The sequence below is a fragment of the Artibeus jamaicensis genome, unplaced genomic scaffold, assembly GCF_021234435.1.
Source record: "Artibeus jamaicensis isolate MK-2021 breed Jamaican fruit bat unplaced genomic scaffold, CSHL_Jam_final contig_233, whole genome shotgun sequence".
Classification (NCBI taxonomy): domain Eukaryota; kingdom Metazoa; phylum Chordata; class Mammalia; order Chiroptera; family Phyllostomidae; genus Artibeus; species Artibeus jamaicensis.
The window spans coordinates 6,190,727-6,214,608 of record NW_026521486.1 but is presented as its reverse complement, the minus strand read 5'-3'; the positions used below and the strand labels follow the sequence as shown (position 1 = coordinate 6,214,608).

Genomic DNA, 23,882 nt, shown 5'->3' with positions numbered 1-23,882 from the left:
GATGAGGATGGTGACATCCAGCTGCCATCGGGGTCAGCCCAGGGGTCTCAGCTCCTCTGACCTCCTTCTGAGGAGCTGACCCTCCCTTTTCCTGGGGCTGCTCTGGAAGTGGGGGCAGGGGCCACCTGGCCCCGTGCTGGCACACAGTGGGGACCCAGGGTCTCTGCTCTTCCATTCCCTCTGCCCCCAGCAAAAACTACTGATCCTCAGGACATGCTAGGAGGGCGGTGTCACAGCTCCTGTTCAGGCGAGGAGACAGCTCGAGGCCACGCAGGGGCCTGAGGCACAGCCTGGATTCAGACCTTTTTTCCCTGCTTACTCCTCCCAGGCATGCGTGGGCACACATGGGGGAGTGTGGGTGGCCAGAGACCTCTGTGGTGTGGCCCTCGGCTCCGCCTTTCTTGCAGCATCCCTCACTCTCTTCCCGGTTCTCCACAGGATGGTGGAGTACTCACTGGACCTTCAGAATATCAACCTGTCGGCCATCCGCACCGTGCGTGTCCTGAGGCCCCTCAAAGCCATCAACCGTGTGCCCAGTGAGTTGGCGCCCTTCCCCATCCCTGGCCCACAGAGATACCCGTTCAACAGAAAAGATTGACCAGAACCTTTCAGTGCCAGGCCTGTGCTGGCCATGGGACCTCTCAGTGACCGTCCAGAGGGTGGTCCTGCTCTCATGGGGCTCATGGGTCAGCGTTTGGGCCTGAAGATGCTGGAGGGTGGCCTTGATGCCTGAGCCCCCCAAACCTTGGACTGCAGCATGCTGGGGAGTCTGGCTCTTTGGGAGCAAGGTTCTTTGGGGGGAGGTGGCTGTCACAGGGGGCAAGGTGTGACAAGCGACTGCTTAGTTTGAGGGAGGACACTGGGCAGCTTTTTACCAAGGAGAAGATCCCTTGACTCTCTCCCTCAGTTGAGCCAAGTGACTTAGCACTTGAGCTGTATTACCTACCCACGTGTGAAGGATGTGCACACATGAGGGTATGTGTGCATATGTGAGTGCGTGTGCACACATGTGAGGGCATACGCACATGTGTGGGTGTGCACATGTGGGGCTGTATATATGTAAGGGCATGTGCATACGGGGGTATGCATCTGTGGGGTGTGCACATGTGACACATGTGCACACAGGTATGTAGGCACATGTCCCCCCTTCCTCCCTCTCCCACTGTGTAGGAGCTCATTCCATGGCTCCTGGCTGTGGAGGTCACTTCCAAGTCCCCAGTGCCAGACTGCCTGATTCTCTGGGGAAGGGCTGGATGACCCTGTGCTCCCTCTTAGAGGTTCCACTTTTAGGATCTGCAGGGACCAGAGCGCTCAGAGAGTTTGGGGAGCCTCAGGGCCTCCCTCTGCTGATCGGCCGCACTGGGAAGCTGGCGGATGCGTCGGGAGTGCTGGCTTCCGCTCTAAGCTGCCTCCCCCTCTCAGCTGGCAAAGGAACCTGGCTAGAGCACAAACCCCCTGGGGTCCGAAATATAACCAGTGCCCCTCCCCCGACTTAGACACTTTCCACTGCTCCCCCTGGGCAGGGGGCTTAAGGTAAATTCATGTTCCTGCGTAACTTAGTTAACAGGAGCCGCAGGAGGTCAGAGCAAGCCCATTGATCCCAGGTGCCAGGCCCTCTGCCCAGAGTCACCAGGGAATGAGTGACGTGGGGGGACACAGGCTCTCTGAAGTGCCTCTTAGGGAGGTTTGGCTGGTTACTTCCTTTTTTTCTAGATGTTTCCCTGAAACATTCCACATCCTCCCCTATATTTTTAGAGTTGCTTCTACTCACTCGATCAACAATAGCCTGTAGCTTTCCGGTTCGCCACTAGGTGGCAGGCTGGAGAGTTGGGAATAGGCAAAGTGAAATTATAGGTTATTAGTTACAAAGCTGTGGAGAGTGGGGTGGCTGCCTGCCGTTTAAAAAGTAGTTTAAAAACACAACTGGCCAGGAAGACTCGGTTGGGTCATTTGGGGATGCGAGTCCTGGTTTTCAGCTGTGCCAGGAACGTGCCGTGAGAGCTGGGGTGTCCCCTGGTGTCTCAGGCCTCAGTTTCCCCAGTTGCACAAAGCAGGAGCAAGGGCTTGATTAGATGCATGGTTTTCAACTTTGTCCAGGATGGGTGGAGGACCTGTAAGTCACGGTGTTCTTTGTAAAGGCCCGTTAAAACGTGTCCCTCCAGGCCAGCCCTGCGGGTCTCTTTGGCCACTTGACCACTGGATAAAGGACAGGGGGCAGGATGGGGAAAGGGGTTGGGGAGGGAGGGAGGAAGCACCCAACTTTGAGTCAGGAAGGTGGGTTCTGGTTGCTTGCTGTGTGGCCTTTCCTCAGTCACTAGCCCTTTTGAGTCTTGGCAAGATGGGGCCGGATTACCTTTAAAACTGCTCCCTTCTGGCACCAGCCGCCTCGTCCTTGCCGGGCCCACACACCCCTTAAGCCTGTGCAGTGCTTCCAAAGCCTGCTGGCCAAGCCGTTTAATTGTGCAAGTGTGTTACCCCCCTCTCTCCAGCGAGAAACTAGGGCAATCACCGCCAGGGCCCGAGCCAGCTGCGTTTGAGCTGCTGGCTCACATGTGCACCTGGGCACAGCATCCCCGGGCCCGGCTGTGGAGGCGGGTACAGAGGCCTGGGGAGCTGGGGGGGGGAGAAGCTGGGGGAAGCCTGGTCTGGGCCACTGCCCACCCCGCAGGGCCCTGCCCAACCACAGTCCCTGGTTCAGGGAGAACTCATCTCAACCCAGGGGCCTCTGGGTGGAGCCTGGGGTGGGCGGTGCCAAGAGGTGGAGAGTGACCTCCTAGGGCAGCGCCTAGCTGACAGTGTTGTGGGAAGGCCACTGCCAGGCCCCAGCTGCAGGACCAGGAACTGGAGGCTCGCTCTGCACTGACGGGCTTTGGGTCTCGTTCCTCCACTTGCCTGCTCCTCTCTGGGTCTCCGTTTCTCCTATGATGAGATGGGGCTCGTGATACCCATTCCATATAGTTTGGTAAGGATGAAATACCGCAGTGTGCATAAAGAGCTTAACGGGGAGCCTCATGTGCAGTAAGTGGTTAATCGGTGCCCCTGTTACAAAGAGGTGCTGGGGGCATTGAGGATGGAGGGGGCAGCCTCAGGGCGTCTGGGCAGAACCTGGCCTTGGAAGGCGCTCACCAAGTGCACAGAGGGTCGGGAGGGTGTTCCTGGAAGACAACCCCCACACGCGAAGGTGGGGAGGAGGAGCCAGCCCGGGGACCGTGTGGCTGAACAGAGGACTGCAGGTGGGCCAAGCGGAAGGTGATTTTCCAAATCTTCCACAGAAGTACTAATAATAAGTGTCTAAGATTTGTCAGGTGCTACGACACACCCATCATTGTGCTTTACACAGGTGGTATTATCTTCACAACAAGCCCTAGGATACTGGGCCACTTTACATATGGGAAAACTGAGTCAGAGAGAGCTCCAGAGTAACCCTCTAAAGAGGCCACACAGCTGGCTGGGGCAGAGCGAGGATTTGAACCTGTGCTTGTACTACCCCAGAGCTTTTCACACCTTTTCATGACCTCCTTTCTCTCCGTTTAGCATGTAGGCACCCAGCCCCCCAGCCCCTCTGCAGGGCATCCTGAAGGCCCCCCGCCCACATCCAGGGTCAATGCAGAAGGGCCCCACAGGCTGAAACGATGTCCTTGAGGCACCCCTCTGAGTGCCTCGCACTGTTGGGCGCCGGGTCCTGTGCAGCCTTAGGGACCAAGCCAGGGCAGGAGGCAGGGTAGTGCAGTGGTTCACGCAGCGCTTGGCCGCTGGGCTGCCCTGCCTGCACGCAGAGCCTGGTCTTGCGTTCACTGGCTGCGGGGCCTGGGGAAAGTCTTGTCCTGCTTCACTCCCCTGTCTGCACAGTGGGGTGCACATGGCACCTCCAGTGGCGAGTCTGCAGTGCCAGTGAACTGCTCTGCCCCAGCTTTCCTCACAAGGAAGGACCCCTGTGCCAGGGCCGTAGACCGCAGTCTCCAGGGCAGGTAGCCCTCCAGACTTTGAGCCTGGAGCGTGTCCAGTGGGTCGGGTCCACCTCGCATGTCTCAGTTTCCGGGCCCCCCCAACCCCGAGCTAGACCGTGGGGCAGCAAACTGTGCCCAGTGAAGGTGCCGGCGCTGCACATTAGTGGTGTGGGCATCTCCTACTCCTGAGAGCTCGGAGTTAGCCTTGCTGGGAATCATGGAGAATCTTAGCATCATCCATCCCACTGCGGAATGCTAGACTCGGTTTTAGAAGGAGAAGCCTCAGAACAGTCTTGTCTTGGAGGCACAGTGCTTCCGATTGCCCGTCGGACCGAGGGGCCCTGGACTCATGGCTGTGCCCTGGCCCTGGCAGCCCAGGTCTGCTCTGGCTGTTTCTGCCAGGTCATTGCCAGGGCAGGCCAGCCGCACTGAGATGGAGGAGGGAGGCCTCAGGACTTCTTGGACTCGGTCCTGGGGGCCGTCTATTGAAAAGGGGGCTGAGAGACACGCTTGGAAACAAACCTTTGTGAAATCTCCATGTTTTCACTTGGAGTGTGTGTTTACTTGGCACCTGGGGGGTCGCTGAGGGAGGCTCTGACCACAGGCGCGTCTTGGACTTCCGGGCTATCTGTTCTTGGCACCAACAAGGGTCCCAAGCCACCCTGTGGGAGAGAGGCCTGGCAGCTCTTATGAAGAAGGAAGGAAGGAAGGGAGGAAGGAAAAGATGGGGGCAGGGAGGGAGGGGGAAGATGGAGGGGAGGGGCCTGATTTCCCCAGGGACTGGGCTTCTCTGAAGAGATGGAGGTGGGAGAACATCTGGCCAAAACATCTGGTGAGAGCCTGACTCAGGAACAAGAAAGAGCAGCCAGGACGGTGAGAGAGGAAACGCTGGGAGGTAGGGGCAAGGTGAAGGCAGACCCCCCTGCCCCCACTCCCCAGGGTCACATTTTCTCTACAAACTGGAGATGGGGGGAGCGATCGCTGGGCGCAACAGCAGGTCAAGGGAGTGGACCACTGTGTATCATCCATCCATCCATCCATCCATCCATCCATCCACCCAAAGTAGCCACCAGGCCAGGCCCTGGGTCAAACGTGGGGTCTTGGAGAAGATTCAGATACAGCCCGTCCTCTGCAGGCAGACACGTGAGCCAGGAGCTATGGGCCAGTGGGACACGTGCTCTAACAGAGGCCAAGGGGAAGGGCCTCCACGTACTTAAAGGAGGCTTCACAGAAGAGTGGGGTCAGGACGTTTGAAGAGTGAGTAGATCTTTGTGCCACGGTGGGTGCAGGGCCCTTCAGTGGGACCCAGGCCAGACCCACACCTGAGGCCATGGGCATGACGGCCTTGGGAAGGGACCCATGGCCTCTTCTGGGATGGAGGGTGCAGGGGTGCCCACTTCTGGGCTAGGGTGTGTTTCCTATCGTAGGAGTGGGTGCTGAGGCCCCATCAGCTCATCGGCGCCCCATCTGGGCTGGGACAGCAGCTATATCCTGGGGCTGGGCTGTACGCTGCATGTCCTGACCTCCTGGGCACCCACTGTGCCCCTGACCAGGTGGCACTGGCAGTGGTGGGAGCAGCAGACGGCCTTTCTTGGTCACTCAGCACCCTCCACTCCCCTGGACAGACCAGAGAGAGAGGGGGACCCTATGGCCAGGCTGCAGCCTCAGGTGCTCTTGCCCTCGGCCCCTCCTCTTGGCTGCGGGCTGCAGCCCCAGCAGAAGCTTCTGTGAGTGGGGCTGTTTCCACCTGAGCTGGCCTGGCAGCGTGGCTGCGCTAATCTGGGCTGACAACGCCTGTGTGCAGAGAGACCGGGGCCTCCAGGGGCCATGCCGGCCAGGAAGCCCACCTGCCTGCTCCTCCCAGGTCCCCTGCTGCCACCAACAGGTCTCCCTGCCTGGCTGCTGCCCAGTTTCCCTTAGAACAGAGGGTCCTGTCTCAGGGCCCCTGGAGAAAGGGGGTGAAGAGGTTGAGTGGCTCCATCCGTTCGCCCATCTGTCATCTGTCTCCTCCTAGCTTCTGATTGAAATGCCATCGATCCAAACACTGTCTCTCCTCTGGTGCCACTCACGTGATACTCCAGGCCACACTCCTTTCTCCTGAACCCCTGACCCCGAGATCTTATGGAACAACTTTATATGAATATACACCAGGCACCCCAAACTCCACATGTCTGAATGGGTTCCCATCTCCACTGATGGCCTCTGGCCACCATGCCTCTGGCCTCGAGCCCCGAATCTTGGAGATGTCCCAGCTCCTCTCTTGCTCCCACGCCCCCCATTCCACCCCTCTCCTCAGCCTTCTCTTTCTCCCCTCTCCGCTTCCATCTCCAATGCCCGGTGCCAGGGGAGCAGAGGGCAGAGTGGAAACATCCTACTTGCCTTGGCTGATTATTGGACTGTGGGCATGAAAGGAGGATTAGCCAGGGTCTCGGGGGCTCCTCCGTGACTTCCTAGTTCCATGGCTCCCTGTCCCTGGCATGGAAGTGATAGACTCATTCTTAGTCCCCGATAGCTAAGTATGGCCCGGGGACTCTCTGGGAGAACTGTGAAGTGAGCTGGGGCCTGGTCCAGGAGAGGGGGTGGGGGAGGAGGGATTGGGCTGCCATTCAGGGAAGCCAGGCGGGCAGGTTTTCAGGAGCCATTCAGAAGTTTCATATCCTGGAGAACAAGGAAAATGTAATTAATTGGGCAACAAAGGTTGGGCTCTGGGGAGCAGCCAGGCGCGGATTGCGCTGAGCCGCCTGGATTGCGCTGAGCTGCCTCCTGACTTCTTGAGGCCTTTTTGGTCCAGCCCCTTCTCACAGCCGTTGCCTGGCCCTCTGGGCTTGCCTCTAGCCTCTGCCCTGGCCTCCAGAACTGCCCCTTCTTGTTTCAACCTCAGAGCCCATCAAGGGCTTGGCTGGCTTAGAAATCTGCTCGCTGGCCTCCCCGACCAGTCAGCTAGCACAGAGCCCACACTCCTTAGACCCCCTGGCACACTGTCTGGAGGGTCATCCTCTGTGCCTTTGTCACAAGCTCCCATTATATGAAGGGTCCGGCTCAAGTCAGCCCCTTGGGAAAGTGCTCAGAGCTGTCCTGCCCCAGGCATTGCCCTTCTCCCCCAACCTGGAGTCTCCTGTCCCCCTGATGCTAGTTCCAAGGGGGTAGAAGATGGACCTGTGTGCCCTCGGACCACAGCAGCCCACCTCTCGCCTGGCGTGCAGCCGTGCCGATGAGTGTTCAGTGCGTGAGCAGCTGGTGGGACCCCAGAAAGGCCTGTGATGACTTGGTTGACATTTGGATGGATTAGCAGGCACTTGATCTATTTTTTTGCTTGTCTCCTCCCAACATCCCTGGCTATGCTTTTGGTGGGGGGCAGATGTGAGGATTTGGGGTACTGGGTCCTCACTTACCATGCTCTGCTCTCAGCTGGAGGCAGCTGCCTGCAAGGGAGCCCCGCTGCCTTTCCGAGGGGGGCTGACCTAGTTTGTGGGGAGGGAGGGCGAAGGTGGGCACTCACCCCACACAGAGATCCTGATGCACACCCCAAATAATGACCCTTGTTAAAGGGTCACTATCATGCCAGGAATGAACCAAAATCCAGACGTGCCACTGTTCTTACCCCCATCTTTCCATCCCCCGTGTCCTGTCTGCCACTCTCTCCTCACGACTTACCCCTTCATGTGTTCATGAGCCATCACCCAATAGACACGGGCTGGGCCTCTGTTCTGGGCCAGGACTTGCTGGGTTCCGGGAGCCTGGGGTGCCCCAGTCACAGGCCCAGGAGCTCACAGCCCAGTGGATGGGACGGCGGGAGTGGGGGGCGGTAAACTGGCAGCTGTGGGCTGGGGCGGGAAGACCAGATGCTGACGGGCCTGCACAGCCTACACCGCGGTCCGGGCTCGGTCAGTGGTGCTGAGACTGCCCAGGGCCCCGGGGGAGAGGGATGGGCTGTACCTGGGAGGGAGTGGGAAATCGTTCAGGAAGGCTTCACAGGGAGAAAGTCGAGCTTCAACGGGGCTGTGGTGGCCGAACAGGGGCTTTCCAGGCACAAGAGACATGGAAGAAAGAGAGAGAATAACATGAGTAAAGGCGCGGAGGTGTGAAACCCGTGGTGTGTTTAGGGAACTTCGGATAATTTGGTATTGCACAGGGCGCAAACCGGTGGGGGGGGGGGAGGGAGATGAACCTCCCAAGGTCTTGGGGGCATGTGCAGCCAAGGTGACACACCAGCGTTTGACCCTCTTTGGAGCGGCAGACACTTGCGTTGACCTTCTCCCAGAAAAACCCTTGTCATCGTGCCTGCATCGTCTACAGCAGTTTCACAGGGTTTGCGAGCTGCCTTCTGGGGACCGACCCCACAGCGTCTGGAGCTGATGGGGACCTGAGGTTTTCATGCATGGTGGTGACGTGTCCAGATTTGTGTTCTAGAGAGTGGCTGTTGTCAGGAATCACCCCCTCTCTGTCACAGGCTCAGGTCACACGCCCATCCTGGACCAACACCCTGGGGCTGGGGGATCAAAACTTTCGGATTGGCCAGGCCTGGGTCATGTGATCTCCATGTCAGCCCAGGACTGGGCAAGGTGGCTGGACAAAACCTCAGAGGGGACCCAGTTGCCTGGGCCCTGTGCTTCTGTGGGTTCTCCAGTGGTTAGAGCGGCTGGACCTCCGCGCACGGAGTCAGGAGGAGGGGGTAACACACTGAAGTCATTCTGCTGGCTGTCACCCACACCGGGGAGAGAAGGTCACCTTCGCAGGTGGGCTGTGAGGTCGGGGACTGAGGCTGCAGAGAGAGAAAAGGCAACCCAGGGCCCGAGGGGGCAGAAAGGAAGGATGTGTGAAGGCTGACTAAGTGCGTGGGGTGGAGTTGGAAGCTGGTTGTGTTCTCCATTTCCTCTGGGGGGTGTGGCCCTTGAGCTGGGGACCTTTGCAGGGTGGCTGTTGTTTTCTTGGGCCCTTTTGCCGAGAGGCCTTATCCTCCAAGAGGGAAAGGGACAGCCTCAAGGTCCCACAGGCCAGCAGGGCAGGATTTGAACCGGGATCTCTGTGAGTGAGAGGCTGCATGCTTCCCCCAGGCCTTCACTGCCTGCTGGTTTCAGCATGGCAGCCACTCCAGAATGTGACTAGCACATTCTGCTGCCTCCCCCATCTGCCCGAAACCTGCCTCGGGTCACCCTCCCTGGGGACTCCTCTTTCCATACCCATCTCCCCATTTTCTCCTCTTTTTGCCACTGGCTTGACTGGTTCATTGCCGCTGTTTCTCAGGAAGGGAAAAGGCCACTTCTGACATCAGGCCAGAGCTGAGTCCCTCTCTGGCCATGTCTCTTCTGTAGGTGGCTCTGCCTGGTTCCATCATGCAAGGGGCTGGGTCACCAGGGTGATTCTTGCTGGTACTGGTGCATCCTGGTGTGATCAGAGGACCGCTGGCTGCCCAGGAGATGAAGGGCATTCAGGATGCTTTCATTAGGCACTGGGTGTGCCCATCCTGGGTGGGTGCTGAGCGTAGTGAGGTGAGCCAGCCTAGGCCCCAGGCCCTGGATACTGCAGAGTGCTGGGCTTACTGTCAAGACACCTGGTTTAAATCCAGACTCTGCCATTTTCTGGCTGTGTGGCCTGGGCAAGTAGCTTCAGTTTGATGAACCTCCAGTAACCTCTTTTATAAAGTTGGGGTAAAGTTACCAACCTCACAGAGTTGTCATGAAGACTGAAGGAGATCATACTTGTGTATTACCCAGAAGACTGCGTGGCACATAAAAGATGCTCATAAGTGCCTGCTTATTCAACCACAATCTAGTGGAAGTGTGTTGGGGCCCAGAGCCATTTGCATGGCCTCTGGGTGGTGGGGCAGACACCAAGGAGAAGGCCTCTCTGGTGGCCACTGCACAGGTGGGGAGCAGTGAGGAACCCTGGGCCACATGTCCCCACCCCTGCTCTCACTGCCCCCACTGCTTTTCTGACCCTGCTCTCCTGTCCTGTCCTCTCTGCGGCTTGTCTGATAACCCTCCACTCTTCGGCCTCCCAGGTATGCGGATCCTGGTGAACCTACTTTTGGACACGCTGCCCATGCTGGGGAACGTCCTCCTGCTCTGCTTCTTTGTCTTCTTCATCTTTGGCATCATTGGCGTGCAGCTGTGGGCGGGTCTGCTGCGCAACCGCTGCTTCCTGGAGGAGAACTTCACCATGTGAGTCAGGCACCCCGCCCACCTGGGGTGGCTCCTGGCCAGTTTTCCCTGGGCCTCGTGGTGTTGAATATTTTAGGGCTAGGAAGGTTTCCCCATTGAGCACCTGGTCCCAATCCTAACTCCCAGTGGTGTGGTGAGATCAAGGGATGTGCCGAGGTGAGTTTGTGGTAGGTCCCCCCTGAGCAGCTGGACACTGAGATGAGCACTGAAGGCCTCCAAACTCTCAAAATTCCCATCACCAAGTCCTGGTCTTGGTGCTAATCCAGCTCTCAGGGACTTGTACTTAATACAGAGTTTTAACTTGGTAACTGGGAATCGGGGCCAACAGAGTGGAAGCAGCGAACTGCAGCTGACCTGTGCAGGTCCATTCCTATGCAGTCTTTTCCCAGCGAACATGTTGGAAAATTCCGTGAAGATGTGCGACAATTTGAGGAAACTTGCAGACGAACCTTAGGACTTTCTTATTCACATTTTCTTTTCTCCAGCTTACTTTGTTATAAGACTGTAGTATATAATACAAATGTGTGAATCGACTGTTTATGTCATTGGTAAGGTGTATGGTCAGCAGTAGGCTGTTAGTACTTAAGGTTTTTGGGAGTCAGAAGCTCTGCATGGGTTTTTGACCGCACAATCTCTGTGTTGTTTAGGGGCCCAGCGTAGAAGGAGGTGGGATGGGAGGACAAGGGCGGCGAAGACCCAGGGGAAGAAGTAAAGCCACCAGGGAGAAAGCAGACAGAAAACCCTCAGAAGCAGACGTGGAACCTGGCGCTGTACTTACAGCGCAGCCGGTTCTTCCTATTAGTGACTGCGAGTCACCCAGGAAGGGTCAACACTTGTGCGGCCCCTTTGTGTCTAAGAGCTGGGGTGTGGGCTGTTCCTCAGACCTGCCTGTCAGCAGCTGATTAAATGGAAATGAAGTTTTGGCTTTTGGAGGAGCTGGGTTGCGTTGCCTGGGAAGTTTGACATCTACAGAATCCCAGCGGCGAGGGATCAGCCTCGTCTTCGAGTGTGCATACAGGTGTGTCTGCACACGAGGGTGCATTCGTTGTCAGATGTATTAGTGCACGCCTGCGGTGTGCCAGGCTGGGGGGAGAGATCAGGAAGGCACTTTCGTTCATCCTTCCAGGCAACAAAGGCACCTGAGGGGCTGCCACCACCAAGCCCTCAGCGAAGCAGAAGGTGGTGTTTTCACTCTGACGTGCAAGGCCGCAGGGCCTGGTGTGCACGGGTGCTCCGTGGCTAGCTAGGCCTGTAATTGCTGGTCCAAGTTTTTGTACCTTTTCAATACTTTTTTGTTAAGATATAAATCACATTTAGCAGCAGGCATGGGCGTGACATGTGCAGCCTCAGGCGGTTTTCCCTGGGTCTGTGGAGTGTCCCTCTCCCCAGAGAAACTTCCACGCCTGGAAAGGCTCCCTCCTGTGCCTTCCCAGTGACCAACCCCTCACCCCGAGCAGCCACTGTTCTGACCTCTGTCACCATGGATTTGTCGTGTCCGTTACTGAGGCTTCTTTAAATTGAATCATCCGGGACTGCTTCTTGGGCTGCTTCTTGGGCTCTGCATGTTATGTTGTGGGATTCATCCAGGCTGCCGTGTGTCTGTGGCTCCCGCTGTGTCATTCCCTGGAGGGAGGATACTGCCGGTTCTTCTCCCACTCTGCTGTTGATTTGGGTTGTTTCTGGTTTTTTGGGTGTCATGACTCACAACGTTCTTGTATACGTCTTTGGGTGAATATAGCCACCCTTTCCTTTTGGGTAGACACCGGGGATGGAATCGCCAGGTGAGGGGTGTGCGTATGTTTTGCTTCAGTGGATTTGCCAACCCTGTGTTCCCAGACAGTCGCACTCAGTGTCCCCTAGTGCAGTCTGAGGGTTCTGGTCGCCCCACCTCCTGGGCAAAACTCGGCGTTGGTTCCGACTGGTTTTAATTTGTGTTTCCCTGATGACTAATGATGGTAGGCATCTTTTGTGTTTTATCAGCCATTTGCATATCTTCTTGTACAGTGTCTGTTATGGTCTTTAGCCATTTTAAAATAGCACGGTCTTTCTTTTTCCTGTAAATTTGTGGTGGTTTTTTATATTCTGGATCTGAGCCCTGTGGTGGGTATTTGGTATGTTATTCTAGTCTGAGTTTTCCATTTTCACTCTCAGAAGCTCTTAGTGGTAATGAAGTCCAGATTATCAATCATTTTTAAAGTACTGCTTTTTGTGTCTCATTTAAGGAATCTTTTCCTCACCCAAGGTTATGAAAATATTCTCCGATGGTCACTTTGAAAGCTTTCTTGTTTTGTCGTTCACATTTAGGACCACATGTTCCATCTGAAATGGGTTCTAGGATAGTACGTGGTGGGGGTTGGGATCCGCTTTTCCCCCCCATGTCTCCTTGTCCCGTTAGGTTGGTTGAGGAGCCTGCCCTGCCTCCGCTGAGCTGCTGTGGGGCCTCCGTGGCAGGCAGGTGTCCGTAGGTGTTTGGGTGGGTGTGTGCGTGTTCATTGCTGACGGAGGTTCCCAAAGCGCCCCCGAAAATGGGTGTACAGTTTCCGCTCTCACCAACAGTGTGTGAGCGAGTCGGTTGGCACACACCCTTTTGCACACTCAGCACTGTCAACCCTGAAACGTGTGCCATTCGGATGGATATAAACGACCACAGTGTTCTTTTTGTTTGCGTTCTCCTGTGGGCGGTGAGCGTCGCTTCCTGCACATTGGCCATTCTCATTTTCTCCATGAATTTTTGTTCTTTTGTCCTTTTTCCCCCCTAGTGGGTTCTTTCTATTTTCTTATTGATTTATTTTTCTTACTGTTAATTTTCTTATTGAGTTTTCTTATAGGAGGTTTTTAAGATGCTCTAGATAGTTATCTTTTATCTGTTTTATATGTTGCAAATACTTTGTTTTTGTTTTTATAAATAAAGTTTTATTGGAACACAGCCACACCCACCATTCCTGTTTCCCGTGCCTGTTTTCACACGCACTGGGGGTGGAGTTGAGTACCTGGCACCGAGACCATACGGACTGAAGAAAACCATTTTCTGTCTGGCCCTTTACAGAAAAAGTTTGCCTCCCTTTTACTTCAATTTGTTGCTTGTCTTTTTACCTTGCGTGCTATGGTTTCTCTCTCGGAAATTTTACATTCATACATAGTCAAGATTGACCTTTTTCTCTGTAGAATTTGGATTTTGTGTGTCTTATCCGGGAAGGCCTTACCTATCTTTTTTTTAACACTTAAATGTATTGGGGTGTCACTGGTCGGTGGGGCCCTGCAGGCACCCAGCATACATTTCTGTGGTACCTGGTCTGCATTGTTCACTGTATCCCCCCAAGTCACCATCTGTTGCTATATATTTGTCCCCCTGTACCCTTTACTGCCCCCCCTCCCCTCTGTGGTAACTGCCATACTGCTGTGTATGAGTTTCAGTTATATATCTCACATATGCATGAGACCATGTGGTTCTTAGCTTGGTCTTGTCCATCTTGAGTTAACATTGTGCTTTCTAAATCCACTGGAGGTTTGGTTTTTAAAAAAATTTATGATATATTTTACTTAAGCTAATATATCCAAAATATAAACAATGAATAATGAAAAATTTACATTCTTTTTTTTCTTTGGATACCAAGTCCTCAGGAAGCATAGTTGTGTTTATGGTGTGAGGTCGGGAATCTGTCTTCATTACTTTTCAGATGAATAGCAGTAGTTCCAACGCCGCTGGTTGTCTGGTCCCTCCGTTCCCCATGGGTCTGAAAGGTGTCTCTGTACTACGTCAAGTTCTCTTTCATACACGCGTTTGTCCCTGTGCGCTGTGATGGTCCATGAGTCTCTCTGTTCTGGTTACAATATGACTGTATTAGTGGTTGTAGAGTATTTCGCTGTCTTGTAGGGCTGGACTGCACTCATATTTCTTGTTTTAAAAAAATTGTCTTGACTGGTCCCTCATCCAGGTAAATCCTAGACCCATCTGGCCAGGTTCCACGGACAAAAGCCTGTTGAGATTTTGGTGGAGGTTCCAGTGAATCATAGATGAACCAGCCCTTCGGGGGGGGGCAGGACAGGGATCATCATCGCTGTTTTATGGATGGGAAAGTGAGGTCTGGAGAGGGGAAGCAACCCGTCCATGGTCCCGGAGATGGGAAGGGTGGGTCAGCGAAATTCGGCATCTGTTTACTGAGTGCCTACGCTGAGCCATGCACACAGCGTGGGACCGGGGAGCTGAGACCCGGTTCCTGTCCTAAAAGCGCCCAGTGGAGTTGGGTGCAGGTGTCCCAGGAGCAGGAGTGGAGGCAGGTGCAGGACACAGGCTGGCCCCGGGGGCCCAGGGTCAGCTCTGCTCCATCCCTTGGGGAAGCCTCCTGGGGTGGGGCAGCCCTGGAACTGACCACAGTGGTTCTGGGGGAATTTCTGTGGCCGAGGCAGATGTGGGGAAAGGTGTCCCGGGCGGAGGGACCTGCATGTGCCAAGGCCCGGAGTGAAGGCAGTGACCCCTCCCCTTCTCCTCTCCTACCACCATCGTCTGTGGACAGACAAGGGGATGTGGCCCTGCCCCCCTACTACCAGCCGGAGGAGGACGATGAGATGCCCTTCATCTGCTCCCTCTCGGGGGACAACGGCATCATGGGCTGCCACGAGATCCCCCCGCTCAAGGAGCAGGGCCGAGAGTGCTGCCTGTCCAAGGACGACGTCTACGACTTCGGGCCGGGGCGCCCGGACCCCAACGCCAGCGGGCTGTGCATCAACTGGAACCGCTACTACAACGTGTGCCGCACGGGCAGCGCCAACCCCCACAAGGGCGCCATCAACTTCGACAACATCGGCTACGCCTGGATCGTCATCTTCCAGGTGAGGCCGCTGTGGGGGCGGAGCGGGCAGAGGGGCCAGCTGTGTGCAGTGCACCCCGGGTGAGGGCTACCTCGCTGCTGTCAGGGAAGAAGCGGGGGCAGCAGAGGGCAGTGGGAGAGGCCCCTGGGGCGTGGGGCCTCACTGGGGCGGCTGCCTGCTCACTTCACTCTGGGGAGCGGCAGGATCACGGGATTCAGAGCTCCCAGGCGAGATGTGGTCACAGCCTAACAGCTGCACTGTGGGACATTCCTGTGGCACAGGGTGGGTGGGCTGCCCAGTGGGTCCTTCCTTGTGGGAAGAGAGCAAGATGGCAGCCCTGGGGAGGACCCTGTGTCTGTCTTGCCCAAAGCTGCTCCACCTCCCTCTCCGGGGGGAGTGTTTGGGGACAGAGTCCCACCAGCTGTGTCATGGCCACACACCCAGGAGCGGCTGAGCTGCCCCCAGCCCTGCTAGGGTGTCTCTGTTAGTCTCACACACCGAAGAAACTGAGGTTTAGAGAGTGGCCCACTGGTGAGCTGGAGCCGGAGCTCAGGGCTCAGGGACCCCTCCGGCCAGCCCTCCCACCTTGGTGTGGTGGACTGGAAAGGGGATGGGCTCTGGCTGGACAGGGACTAGGTCAAGTTCCACTCCTTGGCCGTGTGCCCTTGGGCAGGTGCCTTACCCTCTCTGAACCTCGGTTTCCTCACCTGTACAATGAGGGCGAAGATGGCTGCCCTGTCTGAGAGGCGGCGTGTGTAAAGCGTCTGGCACACAGTAGGGCCCCTGTCAGGGGCGCTGCCTCTGCTGCCTGCCTTTCCCGAGGCTCGGCCCGGCTCAGGCCCCCCCCCCCCCCCCCCCGTCTGCTCTGTCCTGGCTGCAGGTGATCACTCTGGAAGGCTGGGTGGAGATCATGTACTACGTGATGGATGCTCACTCCTTCTACAACTTCATCTATTTTATCCTGCTCATCATAGTAAGTGTCAGGGACGAGGGCCTTCCAGGCAAGCTCAAGGACTCATGGACCAGGGGGCAGGGTTGGGGTCTGTGGGGGTCCCCAGGGAGCTCCTCAGAGCCAGAAGAGCTGGGTGGGAGAGAGCAGGGGTGGCGATTTTTAAAATGCAGCTCAGCAGCTGGTGATTGAAAGGACGCATTGGGGGTGGTGGCTGGAGGCATCTGTCACTTCTGGTTGTCTTCATTTCTCATTCCTGGCATCTGAGTCCACCCCGTGGCTCCGCTCCTGTTTCTCTGCCTCCTAGTCTCCGGGATACATGTGTTTCATTGACCTGAGCCCCGTGCAGCCCCAGGGTGGAAGCTTCTCCAGGGCTTCTGCTTACCCCTCTGTTCTCGGGGCAGGAAGACAGGGTGCTCTGAAACGGAGGCCCGGGCTGCTTCCCAAGCAGGGTTTGGAGAGGAGACTGAGGCTGCTATGACCTGGCGGAGCCCCAGGACACTCTGGGAGGGACCCCACCTCTCAGGCAGCCCTGCCTTGTGGGGGTGACATGGAGCTGAAGGCGGGGCTCCATCTGCTGCACAAGGGCCCCCTTGTGGCCAGCCCCTCCTGCCCTACCCCCACAGTTTCCCCATCCGCTGTGTCTCTGTATCGCTGTGTTGTGCCTGGCTGTAGCTGCAGCCACAGTCCCCACACAGTCCCCAGATGTCAAGGTGATTCACTCCTGGGAGAGTTGCTGCTGCTTCTCAGCTGCTGCTGTGAGCTGGCTTCTCTGGCTTCCTGGTGGTGGGAGAGAGAGCAGCACCCCATCCTGGGCTGGTGGGACCTTGTCCTAGGGGTTCAGAGCAAGCTGACAGATGACCCACCTGCTGTTGGTTTTGCTCTGATGTCTTTCTGGGGAGGCCGGGGCCAGGGACCCATAGGAGGCCCTCAGGGTAAAGGAGGCAGGCGCAGACTTTGTTCAGTGTTGCCACTCATCTGCTGGTTGGCTCATCCCCAGCCCACTCAGGGATGCCTGCACTGCGCCAGGCCCAGGGCAGGGTGTCTGGAGCTGAGAGTGAGTCAGACGGGCCTGCCCTGGAGGGGCTCACTGTCTTGGGGACAAGGCAGGCTTCAGCAGGCAGTAACCAGACAGCATCTTAGGAGCCATGATAGAGGGACACCCAAGGAGGCCTCTAACCCAGCTCAGAGGAGAAGTGGGAGTGGGAGGCTTCCTGGAGAAGGTGACACCAGAACTGAGCCTTAAGGGCTCAGGGGTGGGGAAAGGGGGAGTGGGCGTGACAGCCAGAGGAGGAGCCTTCTGGGCAGGGGTGTTCCCAGAGACCCTGCAGCAGACTCACTCCTCCAGCAGGGGGTGCAGAGAGCGCTGGGGCAGCTAGAGAAGTCTCGAAGTCCAGAGACAGGCTGGAGGCCTGGGTAACCACCCGGGAGACCCACAGCAGGCCCCTTCCCTCCCGAGCTCCTAGTGAAATGGGAGACAATGACAGTCCAGGCAGAGCCCGAGCAACTATGCTGTCGTTTGCTCCCTCAACCCCGGCCATACAGTGTCACCTGCTTGTTCCTTAGGTGGGGAGCAGGTGCCCCAAAGTCACCGGTGAGGTGCTGGCTGGGACGCCCTGCTGGGGAGGAGTCCTCAGCCCCAGGTCCCCAGTGCCTCCTGTGCAAGGAGAAGTGCTAAGCTGGTCTTGCCTGAGCCTTCCGTTTTGCAGGCTGGGAGGTGGTGGTCCAGAGGGCATGCGGAGCCGCCTGGGTCCCGGGGCAGCAACAGCAGCAGAGGCAGGCTGGGCGGGAGGCTGACAGGTGTGAGCTCCACAGGGCAGGGTCCATCCCCCTCACACAGGCCCGGAATGGAGCAGGTCTCCAGGAAATGCTTGTGAAGGAAATGACTGGGAGAGTGAGAGAACGGGGCATGTTCCTACCTGGGAATTTTCCCAGAGTCCTCTGGGCCTGGCAGGACCCAGCTCGAGGCTGCAGAACCCCAGCTCCCCAGCCATGTTGTAGGGAACAGGAGGGAAGGGTGAATCAGTGACTGGGGCTGCAGCCTGCAGGAACCTCTGGGTGGGCAGCCTGAGAGTAAGGAACAGCCCCCCCCCCCTCACCGAAGGGTCTGAGCCCATTCACAGGCTTAGAAAATGCCAGGGGAGGGCTCGCCTTCTGGAGCCCAGAGCAGGAGGGGCCCCTGGAGCTAAGTCCTGGAGCTGAGGTGGCCGGGCTCTGGCGCTAACTGGGTGACTTCTCCCACCACCCTGCCCGAGCCCAGATAGAGCCACAGAGGTAACCCGGGTCGCAGGGATGCCTCTCTGCTCTTGTGTGGACGCCCATCTGGGGCCAAAGGCAAGGTCAGAGAGAGGGCAGGGCTGCTGTGGGACCTGGGGCCTGGACAACCTGAGAAGGGCTGTGCCTTCCTTCCTGGCCTCAGTGGCAATGTCCCCAGTGGGAGGGCAGCTGTGGCCAGAGCCTGGGGGGCCAAAGGGGGGCAGGTTTGGAAAGCAGGTTCCGGGGGGCCTGGAGAGCTGCCTGGGCCACTGCCGCCTGCGGCTGTGAGCTCCCCGGGAGCCGGGCCTCAGCGCTCTTTTCCTGTCCCCACCTGTGCCGTGCCTCCCATTTCTCCGGGCCCCCACCCTCCTTTCCCACTCTGTCCCCCGTGTCCATCTGCCCCTGTCACTCTGTGTCTTCTGTGCCCTCTGCGTCTGTCCTCTCCGAGCCTGTCTCTCTCTCTCTCTCGGTGTCTCTCTGTGTCCTGTGTCTCTGTGCACCTGGCCATCTCTGGTTGCCTGCCTCCCTCTCTGTCCTTTCCCTGTCTTGTCTCATGTCTGTCCATGTCCCTCCTCCCTTCTTCCTTCCTGCCTCTTACCCCTCTGCTTTTCCCCCTGCCTCGTCACTCCGTTCTACCTCCATGTCCCTGTCTCTCTCCATCTCTCTTGTTGCCCTCTTGCCCCACCCCCACACCTCTCTGTCCCCTCTGTCCCTGTCCTCTCCTCCCGTTGGTCACAGGTGGGCTCCTTCTTCATGATCAACCTGTGCCTCGTTGTCATAGCGACCCAGTTCTCGGAGACCAAGCAGCGGGAGCACCGGCTGATGCTGGAGCAGCGGCAGCGCTACCTGTCCTCCAGCACGGTGGCCAGCTATGCCGAGCCCGGCGACTGCTATGAAGAGATCTTCCAGTACGTCTGCCACATCCTGCGCAAGGCCAAGCGCCGGGCCCTGGGCCTCTACCAGGCCCTGCAGAGCCGGCGCCAGGCCCTGGGCCCGGAGGTCCCCACCTCCACCAAGCCCGGCCCCCACGCCAAGGAGCCCAGACACTTCAGTAAGTGGCCCTGCCTCCCCGTGGCCTCCAGGGTGCCCCACGCGGGCCTCGTGGGCTTCCGACTGGAGACTCCCAAATGACACTGTTTGGAAGGATGTCTCCCTGTCTTCCCAGGGTCAGCGGAGCGGGCCAGCCCAGTAGGCCGAGATCCCAGGTCTCCCCTTAGGGCTTCACCCCTTCGTTCCCTCCCTGTTCCCCGACCACCTGTCACGCCAGCACCTGGCCTGGGCTGGCCCTGGCCTCAGGGGACCCGGCCCGGGCCCTGGAGGAGCGCTCCGCACAGGGTCCTGCCGTGCCCACGCGCTTGCTAGCAGTGGCCACCTGGAATAGAGGGGCCAGCCACCCTGTGAAGGCATGGCACGCTGGGGACACTGGTGCCACTCTGCCACCTCCTGCCTCCAGTCCACTTCTTTGCTCCCCTGATCGTCATGGGCTGTTTCTGAGAGTCAGCACTTTAGGCTTAGAAAGGGCTCGTGGTTCAAAGAGACCTGAGGAAGAGCAGAGCGGGCAGTATTGTCCCCCAAGAGGATAATGTCAGAGTTTTGGCTCAGTAGAGCCACCTCCAGGGGGATATGAGCCCCAGGAGGAGGCAAATGTGCCACAGTAGGGGGTCCCACCCCAGGCCCAGTCCTGCTCCGGTTGGTGCTAAGAAGGAAGCCAGCAGGTGGCAGGGATGTGCCCCAGAGTGGGTGCTGCTGTGATGCCTGGGACAGCCCTGGGCCTGCTGCGGGCCTCAGTGTCCCCCTGGAGCGTGAGGGGGAGGCCACGTGCAGTGGGGGGCCGCCCGTTCAGGCCCTGGCCCTGCAGCTCTCCTGTTCTGGGAACCTGAGATTGGGACAGGGGACCTGAGTGAGGCTGGCTCCTGGCATTCTTGGGTGATGTGGGGAGGGGAGTTTACTGCATTGCCCTGTCCTGGGGACCTGCGTGGAGGGAGGTCCCAGGGGAGTTTCTGGAGGGAGCCATCACCCTCAGCCCAGCCCAGAGTACGTGTGCTGGTGGGGGGTTCGGAGGAGGAGGAGGGGCTTTGCCCTGTTCCCCAGCTGAGGCGGAACCCATCCCTGGGCCTCTGATCACCCGGCCCCGGCTCCCCGGATGAATGAGTCAGAGGCCTTGTCCAGGGCATTGGAGCTATTCGGAGGCAAGTGTAGAAATGAAAGGAGACATTATATGTTTTTATTTCCCTTTAACAAAGTTATTTTTGCTTACACAAGCAAAGCATGTTTATTCTAGGAAAATACAGACAAACATAAAGAAGAAACCAACCCACCCAGAGAGAGCCCCTCCAACTGCCTTTGAAGTGGTTTGCAGATTGCTGGCTTGGGTCCAAGCAGGGCCCAGGCTTCTCACCCTCCCTGGGCGGTGAGGTGATGAAGGCTCCAGCAGCCCCCATCCTCACCCCCCTCACCCCCTCACCCCTGTGTGGCCCTGGGGGCCTGTCCTGCCTCCTTCCCCTGGACCTGTCTCAGCTTGTGCCACGGATCTCCGGGGACCTTCTGGAGAGGGCTCGCTCCCTGCCAGGGGCTCCCGTCTCCTTCCCTCCCTGGGACGCAGGCCCCCTGTGCAGGCGGGAGAACTGAGGGCCACCAGGGCCGCCTGGGCTTCCTCTGAGGAGTGTCCACGTCCACACTGGTCTGGCTCTTTGAGAAGCTATTTCCCAAGCTCTGTGATATCAGAACCCAGGACTGTGGGGAGGGGCAGGGCAGGGGGAGGGTCTGTTCAGTGACTAGCCCAGGGCCACAGGCCGGGAAGTGATGAAGTAGGACGGCTAACGTGTATGTGCGTCCCAGACACTGTTCTAGGCACAACATGCATATCAACCAATAGGAAACCCCTCGGCCCCGCGTGGTGGGCACCCCTGGTCCTCGCTTCTGCACAGGGGCAAACAAAGCCCAGGAGGCGAAACCCTTTCCTTAGGAGCCACAGGCCGCTCAGCCTCTGGGTGGGGCTGGCACGTCCAGGGCAATGACCCCGTCCAGACCCCGAGGGCAATGGGGGCCTGATGCCCACATGCAGCTCTGTCCCAGGGTTCGGCCCTGGGCCCGGTGGCGACAGGGGCTGCTGCCTCTGAGACCTCGAGTGTGCCCTCTGTTTGCTTTTCAGAGCTGTGCCCCCGACATAACCCACTGGACCCGACGCCCCACACGCTGGTGCAGCCCATCTCTGCCATGCTGGCCTCCGACCCGGCCAGCTGCCCCCACTGCCAGCACGAGGTGGGCCGGCGGCCCTCGGGCCGGGGCAGTACCGACTCGGGCCAGGAGGGCTTGGCCTCAGGAGGCTCTGGAAGCGGAGAGGCCGAGGCTGATGGGGATGGCTCCCGGAGCAGCGAGGAGGGGGCCTCCTCGGGGCTGGGGAAGGAGGACGAGGAGGAGCAGGTGGATGGGGCCTCCTGGCTGTGCGGGGACGTGTGGCGGGAGACTCGAGCCAAGCTGCGAGGCATCGTGGACAGCAAGTACTTCAACCGCGGCATCATGATGGCCATCCTGGTCAACACCGTCAGCATGGGCATCGAGCACCACGAGCAGGCCAGTGGGGCAGGGCACGGTGGGGGGCTGGGACGCGGTGGGGGGCTGGGGCACGGTGGGGGGCAGGGCCACGGTGGGGGGCTGGGGCGCGGTGGGGGGCAGGGCCGCGGTGGGGGGCTGGGGCGCGGTGGGGGGCAGGGCCGCGGTGGGGGGCTGGGGCGCGGTGGGGGGCAGGGCCGCGGTGGGGGGCTGGGCCGCGGTGGGGGGCAGGGCCGCGGTGGGGGGCTGGGGCACGGTGGGGGGCAGGGGCACGGTGGGGGGCTGGGGCGCGCTAGCCAGCCTCATCCACCCCGGTGTGTCGAACACCCACGTCTGTCTCCCCACTGGCCGGGGCTGCGTCCAGTTCCCCCAGGTGGCCTTCGTGCCCAGCTCGGCCCAGCACAGAGGAGGGGCTCAGGCGTCTGCCGCGTGGGTGATTGAGTGCTCATGTGAAGCGGGGCTGGGGTTGGCCCACTTGGGGCGAGAGTGAGGCAGACCCAGGTCCCTGCCTCCTAAGCAGCTAGGCAGGAACCGGGGCACCCCTGCGCACCTCTGCATGCCCCTTGTCCGTCACTGCTCGGTCTAACTTCCATTCATTGCTCCTCCACGTGAGCCTCCTGTCCGGTCTCCCCGGGACGGCCGGAGAGAGGTTTCCAGAGGCCGGGCTCCCCGCCGTGCACAGCCTTCCGCAGCTCCCCTTGCCCTCGGCTCACACCACACTTTGCACTGATGCCCGAGCCTCCCTGTGCCCTGTGCACAACACACCTTCCGCTAACATGGCATCCTCGTGCTCCGGTCCCCAAGTGTCCCACTTACCCCCTCGGCACTGAGGGTGGCTCAGTGGTCTCCCTCCTGGCCAACCCTGTGGGTTCCTCTGTCCTCAGCCCCACTGCAAGGGGTGGCGGAGGCATTGCCTGAGTCCAGTGGTGTATCCCAGGCCCCTTAGGCCATAGGGGGCATAGTCAGGGGTTCAGAGAAGGGGCTCCCCAGGGGGAGTGGCCCCCGGGAGAGAGGACGGCTTCCCAGAGGTGACAGGAACCTGGGGTGGTTGCGTACAAGAGGGGAGGAGACCACATGTGGGAACACAAGATGGAGGGCTGTATGTGGGGGGTCAACCCAGATGTCCCCAGTCCGTAGGTCACACCCAGGTGACAGCCTGGATGACACTTTCACCCTGGCTCCACTTGGGAAAGCACCATTTTCTGGCTCTCAGTGTTCCCAGCCTGTAGGTGACCCCAGCCTTGGGAGGGCTTTCCACTTGGCAGCTGGCCCCGAGGCCCAGGGAGGGGAGATTGCTGGCCCAAGGCCTCACTGTAGGGTTCGGGATGTGGAGGCCCCTCTGCCTCCCTGCAGCCCTGCTCTGCAGAGCCCTGCCCTCCCGCCCGCCTGCTGCGCCCTGCGGTAGGCCACGCTCTCATTTCCCTCTTCATTAGTTCGCCAAGCGCAGGCCCCATTCAATTTACTTAAATGCGGCCCCTGGGGCTGCCGTGACACTCTGTTCAGAGCTGCTGGTTTACCAGCCATTCTGGCTTAATTAAAAAGGTCTTTGGGGAGGGCTGAGGGAAGGCTGTCTGCATGGTAAAGCTGGGGAGACAGGCCACCTGGACCCTCTCGCCAGGGGTCCAGCCTCGGGGCCTTTGCCTGGCCCAGGCCTGCAGGAGGCCAGCATTCCTGGGGAAGGCTCCACAGGGACCCCGTGCCGTGGGGGTGCTGGCTCCATCCATTGGGGCAACACCAAGAGGGCCCATCACAGTCCTGCTACACCAGAGCCTGGGCACTGTCTGTGCCAGTGGCTTCCTGGAACCAGCTTGCAAGAGCAATTTTCTAACAGGAATTTTGCAGGGACATTGCTAAACACAGTTGCTAGCTTGAAACTGGCCACGGTGGAAGTATTTACACCACGGAAATTGGCACACGCTACAAGTCAGGGTTATTCTTCAGAGGCCTGTTTGCCATTGTGCTGCTGGTCTATGTCTTCTCAGCTGTTCCCTCCAGAGCAGCTGGGCAGCTCTGTCTTCTGGGCCCAGACCCTCCCTCCACCCATTAGCCCCAGGCTCAGGCCAGGCCATGGTCCCTGCCCAAGCCAGCTCAGGGTCTCCCTGCCCCCCTCACTCCTTCTGCCACAGCCTGCTTGACCAAGCTTTCTAGCCTCGAATATGGTGGAGCCTCAGCTCTTTGGCACTACGGGCACCCCTGGGGTCCCCACCG

The 23,882-nt window shown here is 58.7% G+C and overlaps 1 protein-coding gene across 2 annotated transcripts in view; it reads left to right on the top strand.

Moving 5' to 3' along the window:
• Positions 1 to 23,882, top strand: part of CACNA1I (calcium voltage-gated channel subunit alpha1 I) — a 106,009-nt gene that overhangs the window by 45,743 nt on the left and 36,384 nt on the right. For both annotated transcript variants that reach the window (XM_037160682.2, XM_053662175.1), the window contains 6 exons: positions 439 to 536; positions 9,949 to 10,108; positions 14,623 to 14,938; positions 15,798 to 15,890; positions 18,861 to 19,173; positions 21,274 to 21,695. In XM_037160682.2, coding sequence (XP_037016577.2) covers positions 439 to 536; positions 9,949 to 10,108; positions 14,623 to 14,938; positions 15,798 to 15,890; positions 18,861 to 19,173; positions 21,274 to 21,695 — 1,402 coding nt within the window. The remainder of the gene's footprint in view (positions 1 to 438; positions 537 to 9,948; positions 10,109 to 14,622; positions 14,939 to 15,797; positions 15,891 to 18,860; positions 19,174 to 21,273; positions 21,696 to 23,882) is intronic.